This window comes from Uloborus diversus, chromosome 9 (assembly GCF_026930045.1).
Source record: "Uloborus diversus isolate 005 chromosome 9, Udiv.v.3.1, whole genome shotgun sequence".
In the NCBI taxonomy this organism is placed as follows: domain Eukaryota; kingdom Metazoa; phylum Arthropoda; class Arachnida; order Araneae; family Uloboridae; genus Uloborus; species Uloborus diversus.
Genome location: NC_072739.1, coordinates 32,385,116 through 32,407,466, shown reverse-complemented (window position 1 = coordinate 32,407,466; position 22,351 = coordinate 32,385,116). Strand labels below are relative to the sequence as shown.

Sequence of the window (22,351 nt, the reverse complement as noted above, 5' to 3'; positions counted from 1 at the left end):
TTGGGCGCCGACTATTGGGCGCCGGGAACTTTGGGCGCCGAGCATTTTGGGCGCCGGGAACTTTGGGCGCCAGGAACTTTGGGCGCCGGGAACTTTCGGCGCCGAGCATTTTATGCGCCGGGAACTTTCGGCGCCGGCAAGCGAATTTTCAAACCCTCTCAATTACAGTGCATTGGCGAAATTCGGAAGCTGCCAAAATGGTTGGCGAGAATTTCGCAGTGCTGCTCTTTGCGAAGCGCAATGCTGCTTATGCTCTGCTCAAGCGCCTCTGCTTGCAACCTGTGTTTGAAAACAAAGTTCATTGTAAAAGTCGCGATTGTCATAAAGTTCTGTATTTTTAAAACTCTGAACGATATTCTTGGTCTAATTAAACAATTATTTGAACACAATATGTATCAAGTTTTTAAATGTTGTAAGTCGTGTATGGATATTACGCTAGTTAAATTTTGTATTGAGACTTATAAATTTTGTTTACAAATGCTACTTGTGCAGTCGTGAAAGCTTGGCTTCATCTTCATACGTTATGGCTTTCATATTTTAACTCGTATTATATTTAAAATCCTTGAAACTTATGTTTTGTCACATACAATCTTATTTTGTGAAACAACCACGAATTTTGTTAGCGTTACTAAAAAGTTGTTATATTGTTGACTAATATAATGTAAAAAATATATGAATTTTTTAGTATATATTTGACATTTCTTTTAATTCAGTATTGATTCAATGTATTTTAATTCGTAAATATACTTCAGTTTGATTCTTCTGTGTGTTGAAATTACGCATAATTCAAATTGCAGACGGTATTCCTTTTATATTTTCCGAAAAATATTAAAATGCATTTTACTTATAAGTTAAAAACTAGTTGGGTTGTGGAACAGTCAAAAAATATTAAGAATTTTTCCTACTTTTCCTGCAATCCTACTGGTGATTAAAAAGTTAAAGTTGAAAATAAAGAATGATAACGGAATATCATATCAATTTATTTTAAATACTAATAAAATCTCGGTTGTGTTTCTTTAAAAAAAAAAACCTATATTGTCCCCTCAAAGCAACAGTAAGATATCTTAGTGTTATATCTGTGATTAGGTATGTTACTGTTGTTCTGAAGCTATGATGTATTTTGGTTTTGCATTAAAAAAAATCCGAGTTTAGACCAAAATATCTAGGACAGCATCAAGACAAGTAAAAAAAAAAAATTCTAAAGATGGAATGGCAGATCTACCATGTTGCAAATGTAAGGGGCTCCCAGGACCATAAGGCTATAAAGATGATTCAAAATTGCAGCCTTTTTTTAATTTTTTTTACTTAGTTCTTAGATAGACAAAGACTTAATAAACTTTTAAAAATATCAATATTTTGAAATTTACCAAACTAAACAATGAGATGAGCTGGTCATTTCTCAAGAATGGAAAATGACAGAGCTGCGTTGATGGTCTTTAGTGCGGTCCCATTTGGACAGCGACCAATGGGTAGACCAAAAACAAGATAGGTCGACTGTGTGGACTCTGATTTTGATTTCATTAAAATCAAAAACTGGAGGTCAACGACAAAGAGGAGGACAGCCTGGCGGGATCTCCTGAAATAGGCCAAGACTCGCAATGGGCTATGCAGCCAATTATGATGATAATTACAGACAAAGGGGTCCCCAAAAATATATTTCAATGGGCCTCTTAAATCCATAAATCAGCCACTGAAAACTAATCTTCTGGTAACTCTGAAGTAATTTGAAGTGAATATTTACCAAATACTTGAACTACATATAATCTGTGAAAAGGTAATTGTTTCTTATTCACAGTAATTATTACAATTGGCTAAAATCACATTGATTTGCTTAAGACATGAATAAGTACAGAAATTCTTAATTTCTTAGTATTCCTGAACTGCTAATACTTCGTATAAGCAGGCTTGTCATTTCGAATTTTTCCAGGGTTTGAGGGGTGGGAGAGGGTGTTTACTCAATGCAAATTTTATTGCAGGAACTACAACCCCTTATATGTAACATTAATTTCTCAAAGCTAGGGGTGAGGCAATTGACCCTCCTAAATGACAGGCCTGCTTATAGGAAGTTAAAATTTCGACGGGGTCAACAAGAGGCCATGTCTGCCTGGTGTAAACCTAACCGGCAGCTCTGTAATGCTGTGATTAGGATTTGCGTAGCCTTCACAATATTCCCAGGTTAGGTTTGCCCAAGCTATAGTGGGCCTAGCTTGGAATCCAAGTGATATATTTATGGAGGGCTGGCAAGCCCCAGCTGACAAAGGGTCTACAGTGACTCCCAACTTTTAAAGAAAATTACATTGTTGTAGAAAAACATGTATGGAACAATTCAGCAGTAAGTTATCCAGGGCTAAAGTAGATATGCAATATACCGACAGCCTGGTTATGACATCCAGAGACTACACTTTCGTATTTGTTATGGACTCATCAGTCTGGAACAGTCAATAACTAAGCTGGAGGCAGATGTCATCTCATTGATGCTTAGAGTGCCAACAGACTGGTAGCTAAATTAAAATTAACACACCAGCGAGACTCCCCAGTAATGGTGCAGTTCAACTCGTCAATTGAAAGCAAAGCATGGGTATAAAGCAGTTTACCACCTTTTAGCCAGGGCTAAGGTAGAACTACAGGCAACATACGGAAATCATCTCATTCAAGCTGAATGAGTATCGTATCTGCCTCTCAAGCTCGGTTCTTGAATATTTCAGACTGATGAGCCCATAACAAGGATGAAACTGCAGTCTCTGGATATCATGACTGGGATGTCAGTATATTGCATGTAGTTCTGCCCTAGCCCAGTCTTAAGGACTGTAACTTTCTGCTTTATACCCATGCATTGCCTTCGATTGTTTAGTTGAAGCACACCACTGCTGTGAACCCTTGTGATTTGTTCAATTAAATTTAGTTAATGGTTTGTTGGCACCCTTAGCTTCAATGAGATGACATCTGCCTTCAGCTTGGTGATTGACCATTCCAGACTGATGAGTCCATAACAAGGATGAAATTGCAGTCTCTGGATGTCATACATGCATAATTGACAAATGTGTAAAAAAAAATGTTTTTCTTCAAATCTTGCTCATAATCACCATTAACTTTCAAATTGGAAGCAGCAATCAAACAAAATGTTAAGTTCCTGTCTTGAATCTCGAAAGATATGCGGGCCTTTCTTGTAGTTTTCTCAATTTTTTTTTTTTTTTTTTGATGCCATATCACTTTGATCTGTTTGATTCTTATTTCACTGTTAATTAGCAATTGCAAAAAGTTTTTATTTCAAAGCAACTATCATTAAATGAAATACACTTACTAGCAGCAAGTTTACCAATAAGACAGATAATTTAATTGATTTAATCTGCCATTACTAATAAGCCAGCTAGTGTCGAGAAAGCAGGTGGTAACCAAGGCTGAGGAACTGGAGGAAAAATGACTCTGACTCTTTGACTTTGAAAAGAATAAGGTTTTGTCAAAATGTCTTCTGTTGAAAGGTTCTTCATTCATAAGGGCGTAAGGATTGGTAGGGGCACCATGGGCTCTCACAACCCTTTGCACTGAATCTTATTCAGCTCCCTATTCTGCACAAAGTATGAAGTTGAGAAGACGATTGAATGTCATGGAGAAGCGTGCCATAACTTTCGCTCACTTAGGCTTCAGATCTGGCCCTTTCCCCAATTTTCCTTCCACTTCCACAGTGCCATGAATTCAAAATTAATTATAATGCAAGAATAATTAACTGCAAGCACCTTCTGCAAACTTATATGGATTGCTTTGAACCTAAAAAAGAAAAGCATGGGTGGCTCACAAGTTGTAGGGTGCTTACTTTGGCTCAAGAGCCTCCTCCCCCCCTTTCCCACGACTACCAATCACTTCTGAAGTGCTCCAAATTCAGAGTTAATTACAATACAATATGAATAGCAACCCCTTCTGCAAGTTTTCCGGATTGCTTCACATGCCATGAATGTAAGGGAAAAAAACGGAAACGAACAAGTTCAAAGAGTGCAAGAATGCACGAGCCAAGGGCACTCACTTTGGCTCCCCTCCCCCCTCTAACTTAACTATCACAGGTGCTATGAATTCAAAGTCAATTATACAATATTTGCTGTAAACTCCTTTGATAGGGAACATTTTAATATAATTAAGATTTTGGTGCAATCTGTAAATTGTTATCAATTATCTGTTCATTCAGGCAAAATTAACAAGGCCAAAAAAAAAATTTTTTTTTTTAGAACTCTGAATATATTATTATCATTAGCATACAAATGAACTCACACCTATTAGACTATAATGATTTAGTACAGTTAAGGAGTGACACAAGCTCGGAGCATAAAACAATCGAAATGGAACAGCTTACAGTTCCTGGGGCCAATGACTACTGATTGCGAGTAGTTGGTGGTAGACAAACGTGTCATTTCAATCTTTCTAGGAAATGGGGGGGGGGGAGTGTGCAAAGGCTGACATTGGTCGCTCAAATTCTCACGAACCCCACAGAGCATAGGAGCAGTGACTCAACATCTTCCCACCCATCCTTTCCCCCTTTTTATTTTTTTTTTTTTATAAAACTAAAAACTGAGACAGATGAAGGTGAAATTACAAATTAAATGAAAAGGATTATATTCTTTCCTGAGATAAAATGTATTTCTTAGATCATTAAATGGTAGTAATTTTTACAGATTTTCTCACGATATTTTTATTGTTAAAAAACTTTATGAACTAATCAAAATCTTCAACATATTGTTCAGAGAAAACCAATAAATTAAAACATCAACAACATAAGAGAAGCACACTCAGATCGTATTTCAGTTACTATTCTCAAGAAAGAAAGTCAAAGAAACTCATTTTGAAACAGCATGTATTATCTACCATGTTTAAATCTGTTCTGCGTCTCTTTCAATGTGAGATTATTTCGAATGTTTACAGCAAGCAGAATTTTCCAAACATAACAGCAATACAGACGTAAATTAAGATTCAGAAGAAACCCTACGAAAACGGAAATATTTCACAACACAAAAACGGTAAATCGTGAAATTAAAACGAACTAAAACTTTAAACAGAAATATTTCGCATTGCAATTTCTACCTCACAATTTAAAGGGGCGGCTCTGTTTACATTTTACTCGGGGTTGCTTTAATGTATCCAGGTTACCATGCTGTTTAATAGAACGCGCTCGTTTTTATTTCTCATTTCGCCAATGTACTGTAATTGGTTTTGTTCGGCGATCCTAATTGGTCGACCACTGAGTAACCGGTTGCTAAACGCTGCGTTCTATCATCAACCGGTTACCGTATTAATATGTTGATTAGTTGATTGAAGAACGTGATCATTAGATGTCACATGATCGAATCACCGGTAGCTACCAGTTAAGCTCGTTGAACGCAAGCATTCCTTGCGTTCGACGAGCCTCACCAGTCGACCGGTTACTAACCACAGCGTTCTATGATCAATCGGTTAACATTCTAGCATTCTAAGCAGCAAGTGATCATTAGCTGTCACGTGATTAACTAACCGGTAGCTACCGTAACGTAAGCATTGAAATTCGCGCCCAAAATGCTCGGCGCCCAAAGTTCCCGGCGCCCAAAACGCTCGGCGCCCAAAGTTCCCGGCGCCCAAAGTGCTCGGCGCTCAATGTTCCCGCGCCCAATATGCGGCGCCCAATCTTCCTAGACCGGGTCATGATGGAGACTGCGCCATTAAAATTCTTAGGGGTGTGTTTTGAGGGGTAGTTTTGACTTTTTTTATGTGGCTCTTATTTTTGGAAGGGGGGTCTTCGCGATATTAAGGGGGGGGGGGGGGCCCTTGCTCTATAGGGGCACCCCAGCCTAAAATAGAGGTGAACATTCTGACAACAAGTTGGAACTCAACCCATCAGAAGCTCACCATAGTTAGTTTTTGTCCCCCTCCCCCAGTTTTTCTTAAAATTGCCTAAAAAGTAATATTTTTTCTGTTTGCTAACTTCCCGTGAGCTGGACAAAATCTCTTCGTGGGTCCACGTAGAACCCTACGTCAAATCAGATTCAGGACTTCGTGGATCAGTCAGGACCGAACTATCACTTAAAGGCAACGAAAAAAAAAAGTAAACTTAATGTTTAACATTATTTAAAAGATATATGTTTTCAATTTTATATCATTAATTTTTATTATTTTCACAAAAATACATGACTTTTTAATGCAAAGTTTAAAAAAAAATTCGGTGTTCTTAGAAAGATACCCAGGCTGACCTGTGCGGTATCCAGGTCTAGAGTCCTTATTCGCAACTCTAATAAACTATAGGGGGCGCTGCAGTCACGCTCTAATGGCGGATGAAAAAGGTAAAACAAACAAGTTCTGTAACATATACTTTCTTTGAAGCTTAATGAACTACAGTAGTTTTTCATCGTGTTTGAGGGAAGTTTTCTTTTCTATTCCTCTGAAATTACATTACACCACAAACTGTCTGAAGCCTGTAATTTACCCTAAAGAAAACACGTGGAACGGAATGTTTTACCTTTTTCGGTAGTATTCTTAATCACAGCAAGGTAGCGTATTTGAGCTCTGGAGTTGCGAATATGAATATTCAGACAAAGCCACACAAAATAGGAAAGTTTATAAAAGAAATCACCGAAATTTAATTACTCACTGTAACTTTAGAGGATTTTTCCTGCTTTTAAAATCACGTGATTACTGACGTATGACGGGAGTTAGGCACATGAGAAGCCGCCATTGTTACAAAAATTGTGGTGCGTGGACATTCAATAATAAGTTAAATCATATTGTGGTTGTTGATCTTTAGTTGTTCTTACAGACTGTTTCTTACTATCTCACAAACTGATATCAAAAATAGTTTTGAGTCTAGCTCTGCCTATTGGATTTCTCATCTGTTCCATTGGGGAATGTCTGCTAGCGTTGATCAGGTACTAAGTGTCCGGAATTTCAAGATGGCTTCGCTTTCTCCATATTTCTAATAAAATTCTAAGATTTTCTGTCTAATATTTAGTAAACATTCAATCGAAACAAATATTTACAAGTATTTTAGTATCTGTATTAAATTGTGAAGTGATTTTTAACTCGCTTTTTTTCTCCTTTCATTTTTTGCATTCGTCTCCGATATGCAGCGCATGAAAGGACAAGGCAGCTCGGGTATGTATTCGATTTAGTTTATACTTTGTTATTTAATTTTAATGCAATCAGTGATCATAACTTAATGTTTTGCTAATGATAAATGATCGATAAATGTTTTAGTTGTCATGCAATGAGTGATCTTTCATTATGAGCAACGTTTTCCACTTGCAGTAAGAAATGTGTTGCATATTGATATGTTTCTTCGCTTGCATTATAGTAAATACATTATAAGGGTACGCATGAAATAAGATTCGGGATCACTTTTATTTAATGTGCAGATCGAATGTGGAATGCATAATGTTTACAATGGTGATGAACTGTCAGTGCAATGTTTGCATTAGGTAGTATCAGACTACTTTTTGTTGATAGTTTTCCATCTCTGGGCTTTAAACAATTTCATTATTCACTTTAATAAACCTCGACCTTCTTATGCAAATGATATTAAAATTTGAAAAAATTAAAATCGGTAGTTGTAAATAGGGTAGCTGTTAAATAGTTCAGTCATGTCTGAAACATATCCTGAATTGTACTTTAATATTTGATGTTTTCTGATCATCTAATAAATACAGCCAAGTGAACTGCAATTAGTATTGAAATTTTTGAATCGAATGTAATTAAAGATCACTTTAGGCATTGGAGAAAATCTAATGAATTTGTATATGGATATTTTAAATGTGTATTTAAAACATTTTAAATTCAGTCCACAGAAACGTTACTCAAACTGAATTTTGCATGTAAAATGCAGCCTTTAAAAGTATTAAAGTTTTCCAACTGATCTGTTGGAGGCGATGTGTTGTAAACCTTACAACACATCGCTTTCCAAGTATTGTTTTTGAGAAAATTTATCAACAGTTTGTTTTGTTAGAGAGAATCCCATTGGAAATCACATGTGATTGAAACCATAAAAGTCGCTTTTCTGGCAAGCTACGGAATAAGAACTCAGGAAGAACTTCTCAATTGAAATTATTTTCCAAATTTTAAGTCTTAAAAGTGCAGTTTTTGAAAAGCACCTAGCTAGCGAAATTCTATCATTTTTTTTAAAGACGTTTTCTGCTTCTGCTGTAGATCCAGTATAGTTGCACTTATTATATATAGTATATTACCGATTATTCGCGGTTTGAGGTGGCGCAGTAACCGGGAATAACCGAATTCGCGTATAATTCACAAGTAAAAAATTAATGTATCCAATAGCTTTAGAAAGATGAATAACACTTTCAAACATTTTAACTGTAGCTAAAATCATGATATTCTTTTAAAAATGTATATAAAAGTTGAAAAAGTATCGCTCATTTGTTAATAGGTTACATACATATGCAAGCAAATGGTGCAAACATACTAACTGAAACAGATCAAGCTAGGTTACACTAAAAATACATAGGGGAGGGGAATTTTTAAAACAAGACTTGTCTGGACATTCCATTACGTGCATAAGTCGTGTAGATCTAGAATTTAGTAAGTACAGTCGAATCCCGACTTATATGAGGGATGCATTACGAGACCCTTCGCGTAAGTTGAAATTTCATGTTGTGGAAAAGGGTATGTGTAAAAACTTTTATAAACATACCCATATGATTAAAGGCATTTGTAAACACCACCTCAAACTGTTAAAAACCATTTCTTAACTATACATTACTGTTTCTTAAACAAAAAATTGAATTTTAATTTATTGTATTTAAAAAAAAAAGTTTTATTTAACATAAAAATCAATGGGAAAGGAAGACGTAAAATAAACCACTACGGTACGTACATTATGTAGTAAGAAAAACAAATGCACTATAGTTGTTGAAACTTTCTCTTTTTCCTTCTATCTTCACAGTTTTAAAAATGAAACAGAGCTCTTAGGTGTCATTATATTTAATAAACTTTACCATATAGAATGAAAAAAGAAGTGGAAAATGGGAGTAGTTATTTGTATAAGCGATATTTAGACTAGTACGGTGTGGGAACTTCCGCCCTCAGCAATGTCCAAGGGATGAAGGTCCGTTCACGAAAAAAACGCAATTCCCTTCGGAAAAGTTTCATGCTGCGGGTGAAGAATTCGCGTTGGGAATAAAATTCTTTACCGGGGGAAAAAATCGCGTTATAGCCAGTTCGCGTAAGTCGGATGGTGTTGTAGCGGGAGTCCACTGTAGTGCAGATTTAAAAATCGTGGGAAGGTTTAATTAATGTCATTGGAAGCGAAGGGGGAAAAAGAAATTTAAATGTCTAGAAATAAATTTTAGCATTGCTAAGTTAAAATGTGCGCATTTGTCTACATTCAGTTAATCATCTCAGAATTTTTTTTTTGATCGTGGAAAAGGTCCTGTATAGTCGGGAGTTTACTGTATGGTACATTTTTGAATCCAAAAGTAGTTTCCTTCCAAAGTTTTTCAAAGACAATATGCACAAAAATCCTTTAGAAATGTATATTTTATGTTTTTCATTGATTGCTATTCTAAATGGGGTAGTTTCCGAAAATTTAAGTTTTATTCTGAAAGAGCGTGTTTAAAAATGTAGGATCTGAACAATTTTTAAATATTTTGCTTAAGTTTAATGTATTAAAAAAAATACTTAAATCAGTGCACTTTCATTGTTTATGTTGCAGCCAATGACGTCACAAATGATGAAATGCCATTCAGTGTTGCCATTCACTGGGCAAAATATTTAATTCACATCTTGAACCACTTGTATTGGCAACAATATGATTGATAGCAAGCATAGAGCACAATGTTTAATTTGCTTCTTGACTATCATAAAGTGGAAACGCTGTAGTAAGATGCGCCAAAGAGCATCATTTGTGACGTCATTAAGACCACGCCTTGTTTGAAAAATCAAATTAAAAAAAATTAATTAAAAAATAACTGTTCGGAAAATGGAAGTATTTTCCGGGCCCACAGTATTTTCGTTTATTCTATCAATTTCAGTGACTAAAAGTAGTACTTCTGACTGAATTAAACAATTCCATTGTTTACAGTAGACTCTATTCTGAACACCTATAGACCTAAACAAAAATCTACAGATTATTGGGGGGGGGGGGGTTCATTATAGAGGGAGACGGAACTAATGCATATGTGGCTCCCCGGGACCATCAAAATGTGTTCAGAATTTTTGCGTGTTCACATTATAGTGTTCAGATGGAGTCCACTGCATTCTAATTAAAATTTTTTTTTTTGGAACATTTTGTCTAGTTGTATCTTTACCACTATAATATACAAGTAAATGAATTTTTTTTTTCCTGCACCAATTATAGTAGCAAATGGACCTAAAGACATGGTGAAGGATGAAGAGTTTGAATCCTGGAGAAACCAGCCTCACCAGGTAAACAAATGAAATTCTAACTCATGTGAAATGTTTAATGATGAATGATCAAGTAAGCTTTGGTGCCAAAATTGAAATTGAAAATCAATGTAAGTAAAGCAAATTATTGAGAAAATACTTCATGTATCCTTGAAATAGCTTTATGCTTGATTATTTGCTTTATTTACGTTGGTTTTTCGTTCAAACACGAGTAAATTTCATTTCGTAATAGTTGATTGTGTATCAGATTGATGACTATTGTCCAAATTTAACTACCGAAGTAGTTATTAATGTGAAAAGTAAAAATTGGTCGGTAAAAAAAAGTAGAAGGAAATTTTTATTGCAAAAATTATTTTTTCTCCAGTTAAGCATAGGTTTATTTTAATATTGCTTTTAGACATTTTCTATAATTCATAGATTATGATATTTATTGTAGGGCAATTCCACCGTTACGGACGTAACAATCACAGACTTTAAACACTCATAATTTCAATTTGGTTTCATAAAAAGCTACAATTTTTTTTTTCTGTTGCATAGTTTGGTGTTATTAATGCTATCAAAAATTTGGATGCAGATTGCTTTGTAACAAAAAGTAACAAAAATTAAAAACTGCCCGTTACGGATGTAACTCAGAAAACAGCAAAATGTATACATTGTCATACAATTGCCAATATTCCTGTGAATTACTCATAGATTTCTAAAATTTTCTTTGAAATACTTGTTCTAGAGATTTCAAGCTTTCTAAAACCATAAAGTTTTCATGGATATTGTTTGTAAAATTTATGATAGAAATTTATATATTTGTTACGGACGTAACAAAAAAGTGTTATAGACGTAACATGTCTGATATGCTAATTGCACAAAGTAAATAAAAGCTTATGTATACTAATAATTTTTGTTAAGAGAGTGCAATGGTCTAGATTAACACATTATTTTGACCCTTTAAGTTACACTTTAATGGTTTTTAAACATTTGGGGAGGTAGGGAGCATCCCTCGTGCATATACCGCCATGTAAACAAATATAAAATATAAATTGGTGCGTCATAAAAAGTAAAATTATCCAAGGGGAAATTAAGCAAAACAAAAGTGGAATTATTCAGTTACAAATAAAATTTCAAATTTTTAACATGGAGGGAGAGGGGGGGGGGGGAGCTTCTACAAGGGTGTACTTTTACAGTTTGAGAATTTTCGATGATTTTCTCTATCTCTAAACTAACATATTAACTGCCAAATTTCTTTTAAAGTTAACCTTTGTTTTTGATGGCTTTTTAACAGAATTGGCTCGTTTTTGCCAAAGGTGGAAAAAAATGGTCGAAACTGACATCGGAAAAACGCATTTTGGCGAACATTTGCCTAAGTAATATAAATCTTGCTTCAAAACTAAATGTGCTTTATCTGTGGATCAGATGTAGCTAGTTTAATATTTAGTACTTTTAACTCTAATCTAACTATGCTTTTTAATTTAAGTTTTAAAACTATAAAATATTCAACGCATGAATGAAACAGTAATCTAAGTATTATTTTTTTGTAAAGCCTAAATAACAATAAAAAGTAACTCAGTAACTTTGGTTTAAACTATTAAACAGGACCTATTCTTGTCTCTAAGTTAGTTTTCAAATAAAAAGTAATATCAATTTGACTATGCTTTCAGAATGATAGAAGTTTGAAGAGAAAAACTATAATATCTGTAGTATAAATGTTAAAAAAAAAAAAACTATTTGAAAATTACACACAAAATGCTTCAGATTTCATCTCGTTAAATGATCAAGTAATTTTCACAAAAATCTACTTGGGAAACCCTTTTTTTTGTGTCATAGTGCATTGATGAAGCAAAGTTTGAGAAGTTAAGGAACCCTCTAGAATATTTTTATGCACGTTATTAAGCGTTAATTGCTAATCTAGAATTATTAACACCAATTGAATTTATTGCATGATTTGGAGGACAAATCTTACATTGAGAGGAACACCTCAGAGCAACAGTAGGATATCTTAGTGTTATTTCTAGGATTAGATGTCTTAATGTTGCTCTGAGGTGATGATGTGTATATTTCAATAATTTTAAAAAATAAAATTAAATATCCACTAATATTTATAAAATTTTGAAAATCACAGTATCAGAAGTTTTGTTATATCATATTACATGTCATACCCTATATTTTCATTGCCCATCCTGTACTTTTTTTCTTTTTAATTGGAAATATACATGTGTTACGGACGTAACGTACTGCTTTTTGTTACGTCCGTAACAAAAAATGTTACGTCTGTAACACCATTTTTTTAAAAACAAAAGAAATTCTAATGTTTAAATTTATGGTAAACAATTACTCTGATGAAATGCTAAAAGGACAAAGGATTTCTTTTAATTTTGATTTTTTAGGAAGTAACGACAACTTTTGCTAAATTTTTGTTACGGACGTAACATTAAACTTCATTTTTTAAAAATTTAAAATGCCTAATTTTATTTTGTAAAAAAAATAAAATAAATGCATGTTATTATAGTATTATGTTAATAGTTTAAGCTGTACTGCAATTAATTTTGTTTATTTTTATTTAACTATTAGAAATAAGCATTTTGAAATGGGGTATGTTTTTCTGATTGTTTTGAAGACCCGACTACCATACTTCCAACTAGGGAAAAAAAATGTATTTAATTTTTATTGAAAAAGCCATGCAATATTCTGAAAATACACATTTCAAGCTTTACAATGATGTATAATATAGCAAAATAACTGCAATATGAAATTTTGACCTACTGGTTTCACTTTTCGTGGAATTGCCCTGTATTTTTTTTAATGAAATGTGAAATAATTACAATGCCTTCTTATCCCATTAGCTGTTAGTGAAACCAGAATAAATATGTATTTGCAATCACCAAGATCTGATTCAGCAAAAGTGCTCTGAAATGATTATTTTCATTAGAAAATAACAGTATGTTAGTAGTTTGTATAGAATATTATAACTATGCATTAAAAATATTAAATTAAGATGCCCACACTTTATATTATGTTTGTTACACCTTTTCAAAATATAACTGTAAAATAAAGCTTGACCATGGAAATATGGCACTTGAACTCGAAGCAGAAACAAACCACATTATTTTGTAATAGCAGGGGCCAATCCAGGATTTTTTTCTTGCTACCTGTTTTTGTAAAGTATTACATCATTCTATTTTTGTGAATGTTCTTTTTTATCAGCATTGTTTTTGTGAACTTTAGAGGCATCCTAATTTTTGTAAAAGAGAAGTAGAACAAGTTAAATTTTAGTTCAAAAAGTGTAAATGTCATCTAGTATTATTTTTAACAGGTTTCAATATTTGGATGGGGGGGGGGGAGCTAAAAACCTAAGAAGTACCAAAAATACCATCATAATTTCAGCTTAATGGGCTATGTAATGTGTACAATATTGGAAATTATGAGAAAAACAGTGCCCCAAAATATGTTAAAAGATTGATGATATTGCATAAATACACTTTGGCGAGAAACAGCTAAAAATTAGTTAAAATACCACAAAAAAATTGCTATTTAAGCGATTGTTCATATAAACCTGCTTAGAATTTTATTTTATGAATAAATTTTGTTTTAAACAGAAACAAGTTTTATATTTTAAAATGCAAATTTTTGTGAAATTTTCGATGTTTTTGTGAAGCTACTGATTTTATTATTTGATTTTTGTGAAAGTACCTATTTCAAAACGAGATTTTTGTGACGGTACCGAAAAACGGTAGCAAAATCAGCCTGTATTGGGCCCTGAATAGGTAATATCTATGGGAATGCAAGACTTGATTGATTGCGCATTCTTGCTTGTTCTATTTATTGCAAAATGAAATGTTCCGTTTTTGCTTTAAGTTCACCCGCCATCTCTCCATTGTCAAGCTTTAGCTAATTTCATTGTTTTATTTATTGCGCTTCCTAATCCTCAAAGAAGTTTCCAATGTTTTCATTCAAAATATTTAAAATAGGGTAGGGTTTGGGATGCCCGAAACAGATTTTGGACAGGACAGGTGGTTTTTACTGTCTAAAACCAGGGCCCAATATAGGCTGATTTTTCTACCGTTTTTCGGTACCTTCACAAAAATCTTGTTTTGAAATAGGTACTTTCACAAAAATCAAGTAATAAAATCAGGTAGCTTCACAAAAACATCGAAAATTTCACAAAAATTCGCATTTTAAAATATAAAATTTGTTTCTCTGTTTAAAACAAAATTTACTTTTAACATAAAATTCTAAGCAAGTTCATATGAACAATCGCTTAAATAGCAACCTTTTTGTGGTATTTTAACTAATTTTTAGCTGTTTCTCACCAAAGTGTATTTATGCAATATTATCGCAATCTTTTAACATGTTTTGGGGAACTGTTTTTCTCATAATTTCCAATATTGTACACAGTACATAGCCCATTAAGCTGAAATTACGATGGTATTTTTGGTACTTCTTAGGTTTTTAGTTCCTCCCCAAAAAACAAAACCTGTTGTTAGTGTTATGAAAATAATTTTAAAAAACTACCAAAGAAATTCATTTCAATTCCATTTATAACTATGAGGAATGCTATGAAAGGTGTAATATTTAAAACAAAAAAGCGTAACTTTTTAATGGATTCTGCGTTTTAAGTTTTTACAAGAGGTTAAAAAAAAATTCTTTTTTTGAAGCATAGATTGAAGAATAATAGATTATATGTTAAAACTAGTGCAATTTCAATTTTATATGTAATAATATTATTCATTCTAGCAGGGTGGCGACAGATCAGGGAGATCAGGGAAAAGTCAGGGAACTTTATTAATCAGGGAAAAGTCAGGGAAATATCAGGGAATTTTGAAAAAATAACAACAAATCAGGGAAAATTGATTTTATGAAGAAAAAATTTTTTTTTGCTTTACAAAATTAAGTACTCTAATTCCCTACGCATTTTCCGCCAATTAACTGTTCAAAAAAAAAGTAAAATTAATGAGGTGAGATTATACACTGCCGCATATTTGTGCATCTGTTTTCCTCAACGTCAAAATATTGAATCTTACTTATTAACCACAGGATGAACGTCCTAAGATTGCTTTTATGTCTGTTAGGTTGTTTATTTTACCTAGGGACTTGAAATTTCCTTTTACGCTTTCAATGCTACGTAAAATAAACAACCATACAGGCAAAGAGAAAGCCTTCATTAATGCCTTAGCTCCTTTGCCTTTATTCCATTGTCTCGAAGTAATTAGCGTACTGTAATCACGATTTCAAGAAGAAATCTTTGGTTTTTGAATTAATACTATGAAAGCTTAAAAGTTATTACTTCTTCGCGATTTTAATTTAATTGCTAAAATTGAACTTTCAATAAAAAAACTTTGTTTTTTGCCGTTATACTATTTGATGTCACCGCAGATTATAAAGGTTTTCTTTTCTTCAAACTGAAGTGATTTTTTAATTTTACAACCAAGTTGTATTCTTCTTTTATATATTTTGAAATTAACTAATTGTTTTTTTTTCTTTTTTTCTTGCATTTCAAAATTGTTTGTTACAAAAGCAATCCAAGATTGCTTTTGTTACATACTGAAATCATTTGAAATAGAGTTAACATGTGTACTTAAATAAATATCTTAATTTTTTTACTATTAAAATGCTGTATTCATTCATTAAAACCTATGTTCTTGATTAGAGAAAAACTCCCTATGAATAGATGTCGAATGGTTTCATCTGTTTTGCATAAATATGTCAATTAGTTATATAAGAATAACTACATTACTTCTATTCTTTCACTATTACTTATTATTTTTGCAACAATTATTATACTCTTTGAAAACTTAGTTCAAAATAATTTCAATTACTTTTTAGTTCTATCATAAATACACATGTTTTTAAGAGTAATTTTAATAGTTTCTTAAAATTCTTACGCTAAGTGATTTTTGAAAGTAAAGTAGTTTTTTTTTCTATAATCTTTCCATTGTAGAAAAATTTAATATACTGTTTTGTAGGTCCCCCCCCCCCCCCCCCAAAAAAAATTGACTTGATATGTTTTTCTAACCATTTTATTAAAAAAAAGTAGCATCTTTTTAAAATATATCTTTAGTTCAACAACTTTACACAACTTAAAACGTTTAAAATACTGCATTTTATGCAAACATACAATGGATTTCAAGTAGAGCAAAGAAAGAAAACCATTATCATTAGTAACGTAAATCAGGGAAATTTGGCGAACTTAATCAGGGAAAAGTCAGGGAACTTTTTTTCACAGTTCCTGTCGCCACCCTGTCTAGGTACAATAAATTAAAAAATATAATTGTTTGACTTTAAAAAAAATATTTTAATAGTAAACTATTTGAACACCTTCATTTGCATGCATATAAAAATATGGAGGAAAAATTAATTATTATAATTTTAAATCCTAAATATTTTTATAGATTTAATTTGTTTTTATATTTTCTTACAAAATAGCATATCTCCAAAAGTAGTTTTACGGTAAAGACCATGATTTTTTCCATGGTTTCCGAAACCTTGCCAAACACTAATTAATAACTAATTAAAATAGCTGCTATTTGTTAATAGGCCATTACATGACCATCAAGACAGTCGAGTAAGAATAAATGTTTTAGAATGTTTTAAAAATTGATCAAAGAAAAAAAAACTAACTGGAAAGATTAGTAAGGTGATATTTTAATGACATAAGAAACAAATGCTTAAAGAGGTTTTGCAATTTGAGAAGCTCTGATTTTTTTTATTATAAAATAAATGTAAAGCAGTTTGTATTTTTTTGAAATACCTGTGAGAATTTGGTGTTGTATGCTTACTAGTAAACTTATGTTATAAAACTGTTTTCTTGGCAGTTAAAATCAACAGGAAATAGACAAATAGATATTTTGTACATTTGTTCTACAATTCACTCTAAAACTGCTAAGTTTTAAAATTTCGAACTTTTTTGCTTTCAGTTTTACACTGAAAAGGATTGTACAATATTTCAATCTTCAAATGTTTATTTTCTGTGAATTTTTAATTTTGCAAAATGTTTTACAGTACTAATTATTTGCTGGATATAAAAATTAGTGTTTCATCAAGGTAAATTTTTGTTACTTCATAAAATTTATTTTGGAAAATTAAAAAAGACTCCTGTTTTTAAGTATTGGCAGGAATCTTTCGACTATAAATTTTCCTACAGCAAGGTTATGTGAGATACTCTGGGTGAGAGGTATTTTACATCCTCTTTCCTCGTTCCATTTCACACAAGCTTAATTAAAATTTCTTTTTTTTTTTTTAATGTATTACACTAAACAGGAACCCAGAGCCAACTATTTTTTTGGTGCTCCAGCAGTGGCAATTTTATTACAGTCGATCCTTGTTATAATGACTCCTGTTGTCTGAATAAAATCTCATTAGAACCTTGTCGTAACAGAAATGATCAAGTTATTGCTTGTTATTTCGTCTCTCTTTAAAAAGGCAGGTGCCGAAGTTGGGAATTAGATTTAATTTATAAATTAAAAAATCATCATGCTGTAATAAAAGCAATCATTTTAAATCTCTGCTACAACATGTTGCGATATAACATAGTAAATATTTTTATGTGTCTAAGTCTTTGAATAATAAAATTTGAGATAAATAAAATTATTAAAAATTAGGATTGCACTTTTTGCCAAAGTGGAAGAAACAGTAAAAACTCCTTGGAAATTGTTTTTCCGATATGAATGTAATCTTATTGAGACTGATCAAAAGAGCTTAACTGCCAGCGGTGGGCGCTTTTCCAAATGATTTGTATAAGTTTACGTGCCAAAGTGTTGCAATAATGAGAGTTTTATCTAAAGTGTTGACTGTACATATTTATTTATGCTTTTGAGTTTAAGATTTTAAATTTCATTTCTAATTATTTAAAAAAAAAAAAATCTAAAATTTTTTTCAGTCTGATTTATTTGATAAAACATTCCACTGAATATATTTTATTTATTCAGTTATGAGCAGGAGCAGTCAACCACACTTTAAATTTTTTTTACAATAATTGTAAAGCAATATTTATCATGTAAAAATATGCATATAATGTTGCAACAGGTCTCATATGCCAAACTTTTTATCCTCACCCCAACGTTTCGACATTTTGGCTTAAGACTGCTTTAATGCTTTCATTAAAAATGGATAAGCTCCAAAGTGAATTTCGCTCTGTACAAATAGATAATTTTTCCGATGTTGTACTAAAATGGGAGAGAATGGAAAAAAAAAAAGGCTGCTTTGAAGAAATTAGTTGATGGCAATGGTTTATTGAAGTATGAAAGGCTCTCTTTTTCTATGCTTTCCATTCTAGCTGTACCTCACAGCAATGCAGCAGAGTGTAAAAGAATATTCAGTAGTGTCAGAAAGGGGTGGACAGCTATGCAGTTCTCCGTCTGATAATAACCTGAATAACATTTTAATCATTAAGAACTTACAAAAAAAAAAAAAAAAACTTTTGTTTTGTATAAGTTATTGAAATAAAATTTTTGAATGTTAAGTCAGCAACTTAAGGAAGCTTAAGTTCCAATTAAAGTAGTTTCAGCAAAAGCAGCATTAATTTACGAAAGAAAAAGTAAGATAATACAGAAAGTTATTAGTTTCTTCCAAAAGAATATTTTTAAAGATTTTGTTGTTTTTAATCTCCCTTTGGTCTGATGGAGTCAGACCAAATCGATGAAGCCGTTGACCCTTATGAAATCTGACACTAGCATTGGACTGTTGAATATGTCGTTCCAGTCCAATCCCAGGCAGCTCAAGATATGCTGTGGTGATGCCTGGTCTTGTTGGCATTTAGGGCAGATGGGGAACCTCTTGGCGCTTCCAGAGAAAGTGAGACTTTTTCATTTAAAGATTTTAAATGATGCAACTTACAGAAGAATATTAGAAAATATTTTAAAAGTGCACACTTGTATTCTTAAATTTTTAAATGCACAGGCCTGCCCTTTTGAAACTGTTTGTTGTAATCCTATGTTTCTCTTTTGTGAATCCAGTTTTTTTCCCCCTGTACGATAGCTGCGATAGCGGACTGTATTTTTTTGCGGAAAGGTGCTGGTAGATGCGGGGTTGTTCATATTTATGCGATATAATGAATAAAATAAGACAACTGACCACACATCATCCTTGTTCCACCATTTATTGCGATCTAGAAAAAAAACAAAGAAAAATGCATGCCAAAATAAAACTCGTCTGCAGATAAAAATCGTCTGCATTATTATTCAATTCAGAGCAAGGCTAAACTTAAGCAGCGGAACTTCCCTAACGCTAAACACACAACACCCCCTGTGCTAATTAATTACGAGTAAAAATTTGAAAATATAATGTTTTTAGTTTTAACGGTTTGTTGTCTGTTGGTAAAAAAAGTGAACAAATACACTCACGGCATGCATTGTAAGATTTTTAAAGTTGATATGTTGGCAGCTATGCATAAGCTACCTATTAAACTTCCAAGTTTTTAAAGCTATTTAAAAGACTAAATGTTTAAAAAATATTACTGCAAAAACTTAAGGAGCACTGGAACAGCTCCAGGGAATCAGTTCCCTAGTACAGTCGAGCCCGCTTATTAGAATATCGGTTAAAAGAATATCCCGCTTAATATAATACATTTCCAATGCACCAAATCAATGTATTGTGTTATTTTGATCCCGGTTAATGTAATATCCCACTTATTGGTATATCTTTTCATGGCAAAATGGCTATTTCATTAAGCGGGTTCGACTGTACTTCTTCTCAGTGTTGCATAATATAGACGAACGCGCGAACGGCGTTCGCAGAAAATTTTTGGCTCTGCAGAATTTTTTTTTCAAAATGCTAAAATTGGTTTAAAAAAAAATTTTTTTTAAGGGAATTTTTAAGAAAATCCCAGAGTTTATTTCTGTTAAAGCCAATCTCCAAAAGCCTTTTAAAGCACATGTGTAAAAAAAAATAATGGTTTTGACAGTTTTCTTCAGTTAGTGAAAAATAAGCAAACTATATGTTATTGTAAAAAAAATGATTTAAAGCACTTTTTTTGTCTCTTTCATATTTGAATAAAAATTTAATTTTTTATTCAAGGGTGAATTAGGCAAAATAATTATTTGCAGAAAATTTTCCAGTAGAGATTTGTGTTCGCAGAAAGCTTTTCATTTTATCTAACTCGGCTTCTTCTCCAGCTCTTGGTTCTTGGTGCTAAGATATAACATGACAGCATCTTATGAAGAAGTCCAGAGAACTGGTTTTACTTTTTGTTACTTGAATAATTGTTGGGTTATTTTTGAGAACATTAGCTTCTTTTTGTCTTGTAAGCAGGGATTAAGCTGGGTTCAAAAGTTCTTTAGCATAAAAGCTAAAATTGTGGGAAAAGTTTTAGCAAAATGCTAAAATAATACATATTTGCATATCTTTCTAAATGTCTCAGCGTGTTTCCATCTCTAGTTCAAAATAAAATTCTTATTTTATCTCTATATCATCCTTAAAGAAATAAGTACAGCAGCTATTTTTTTAACGTAAAATGAAAAAAAAAAATACATTGGTTATTAGAACCTTGCACTCTCTTCCTCCTAAAAATGCAGTTATTGAGAGTTACTATCTATGCTATTAAGAAGGGCATAATGCTGGAAGACTAAGTATTGGTGACTTCATAGTAATTTTAAATAAAATCTTAGCTTAAGATTTAAAAAAGATTAAGTAGACTATCGTCATGCTGCTTCGTCTCTTGGATTACACATTGTTTCTCTCTCTCTTTTTTTAAACAATTTATTTTTTGTTTGAGCAAAAAAGCGAAAATGCTTTACTTTGCGCAATTGAGATAGTGTTTTCGCATTTTGCGAAAAATGCGACCGTAGCGGAAACTCTGCTTGTAAGATGTATTTTCTCTTGCCCAATGTCCATTGCTGTTTTTTTAATTGCTAAAACTTTTCTGTTAGTAGGTTATTGTCTCTAAAATTTATATGGTTATAATACATTTTATTGAAATAGGTTCTGAAGCAGTTTTAATGTTATTTGATAATCAGTAGCGGGCTTACAGCTTTGAGATCCCGTTGCAATCCATTGTTGGGAGGACCTCTTTGTTTTGCACAGAACTATGCAAGACATAGTTCATGTGCAATTTAGTTTTGTATCTCCTTCATGAAGCTTTGCAATTGCAATATTTGCAACTTGGTAAATCTGCCACTGTAGATGAATCTCAACATTTTCTGAACATAATTTTTAAATGGTGTATTATATTGATAAAATTAAATTTTGCATTAAATTATCTTGTTTCTGAAGTTAATGCACTCAGTAAAAACTTATTTTCAATGTAGCACAATTTTTACTAAAGACACAATTTTTAACTAAGCAACTTTAACAAGCTTTCTGAATTTCACCTCAAATGTTTTTAAATTTATGGTTATGAAACTAAGAGCTAAATTAGTGAGGAGAAGATTTTTAAGTTGCTTATGTTAAGTATGTACATCTTAGTGAATATTCTGTATAATAAACAAGTAATAAATCTGTTATAATGTTATAAACATCCCCCCCCCTTCTCAAAAAAAAAAAAAAAACCCCTGTAAAGTTGACCACTAAATTAATGCAGCGAAGTGGTCAACTATTTCAGGTTTCACTGTATCAGAAATTTGAAAGGAGCAAATTTCCAAAATAAGTTTAGTCATTTTGTAGCAACTTAACAAATAAAGCCTTCAAGGGAGTTTGATGTTAAATAAGAAATATAAAGCTCTGATAAAACTTTTTTTCATGCTAATGATGGTTGTCCAAGAAAAATATAAGTTTTTAAAAGTGAATTCCCTTGCTGTTTATCAGTAATTAATCCAATACTTTTTAATTAAGTTTTTGTCAATAGGTTGTTTAAAATAGTGGTGTGATTTTGTGTATATATGCATCATACTTTTAGTATTGATTTTTTTGTAACAAGGTAAGCTTTTCCTTATTCTTGAATTTCAATAAAATGAAATTCTACTTCTCTTTTTTAAATTCTACTCCTGTCATGTTTTCCTAATCATAGAGTTAAATTCTCTTAGTAAAATATATTGCTTCTCAAAATTAAATACATGTTATTGACATG

General features: G+C 32.2%; 1 protein-coding gene across 1 annotated transcript in view; it reads left to right on the top strand.

The window, feature by feature from the left end:
• The first annotated feature begins 6,674 nt into the window (after positions 1–6,674).
• Positions 6,675–22,351, top strand: part of LOC129229307 (YTH domain-containing family protein 3-like) — a 57,004-nt gene continuing 41,327 nt past the window's right edge. Inside the window, exons 1-3 of the mRNA XM_054863590.1 lie at positions 6,675–6,878; positions 7,080–7,104; positions 10,316–10,383. Coding sequence (XP_054719565.1) covers positions 6,858–6,878; positions 7,080–7,104; positions 10,316–10,383 — 114 coding nt within the window. The 5' untranslated portion in view covers positions 6,675–6,857. The remainder of the gene's footprint in view (positions 6,879–7,079; positions 7,105–10,315; positions 10,384–22,351) is intronic.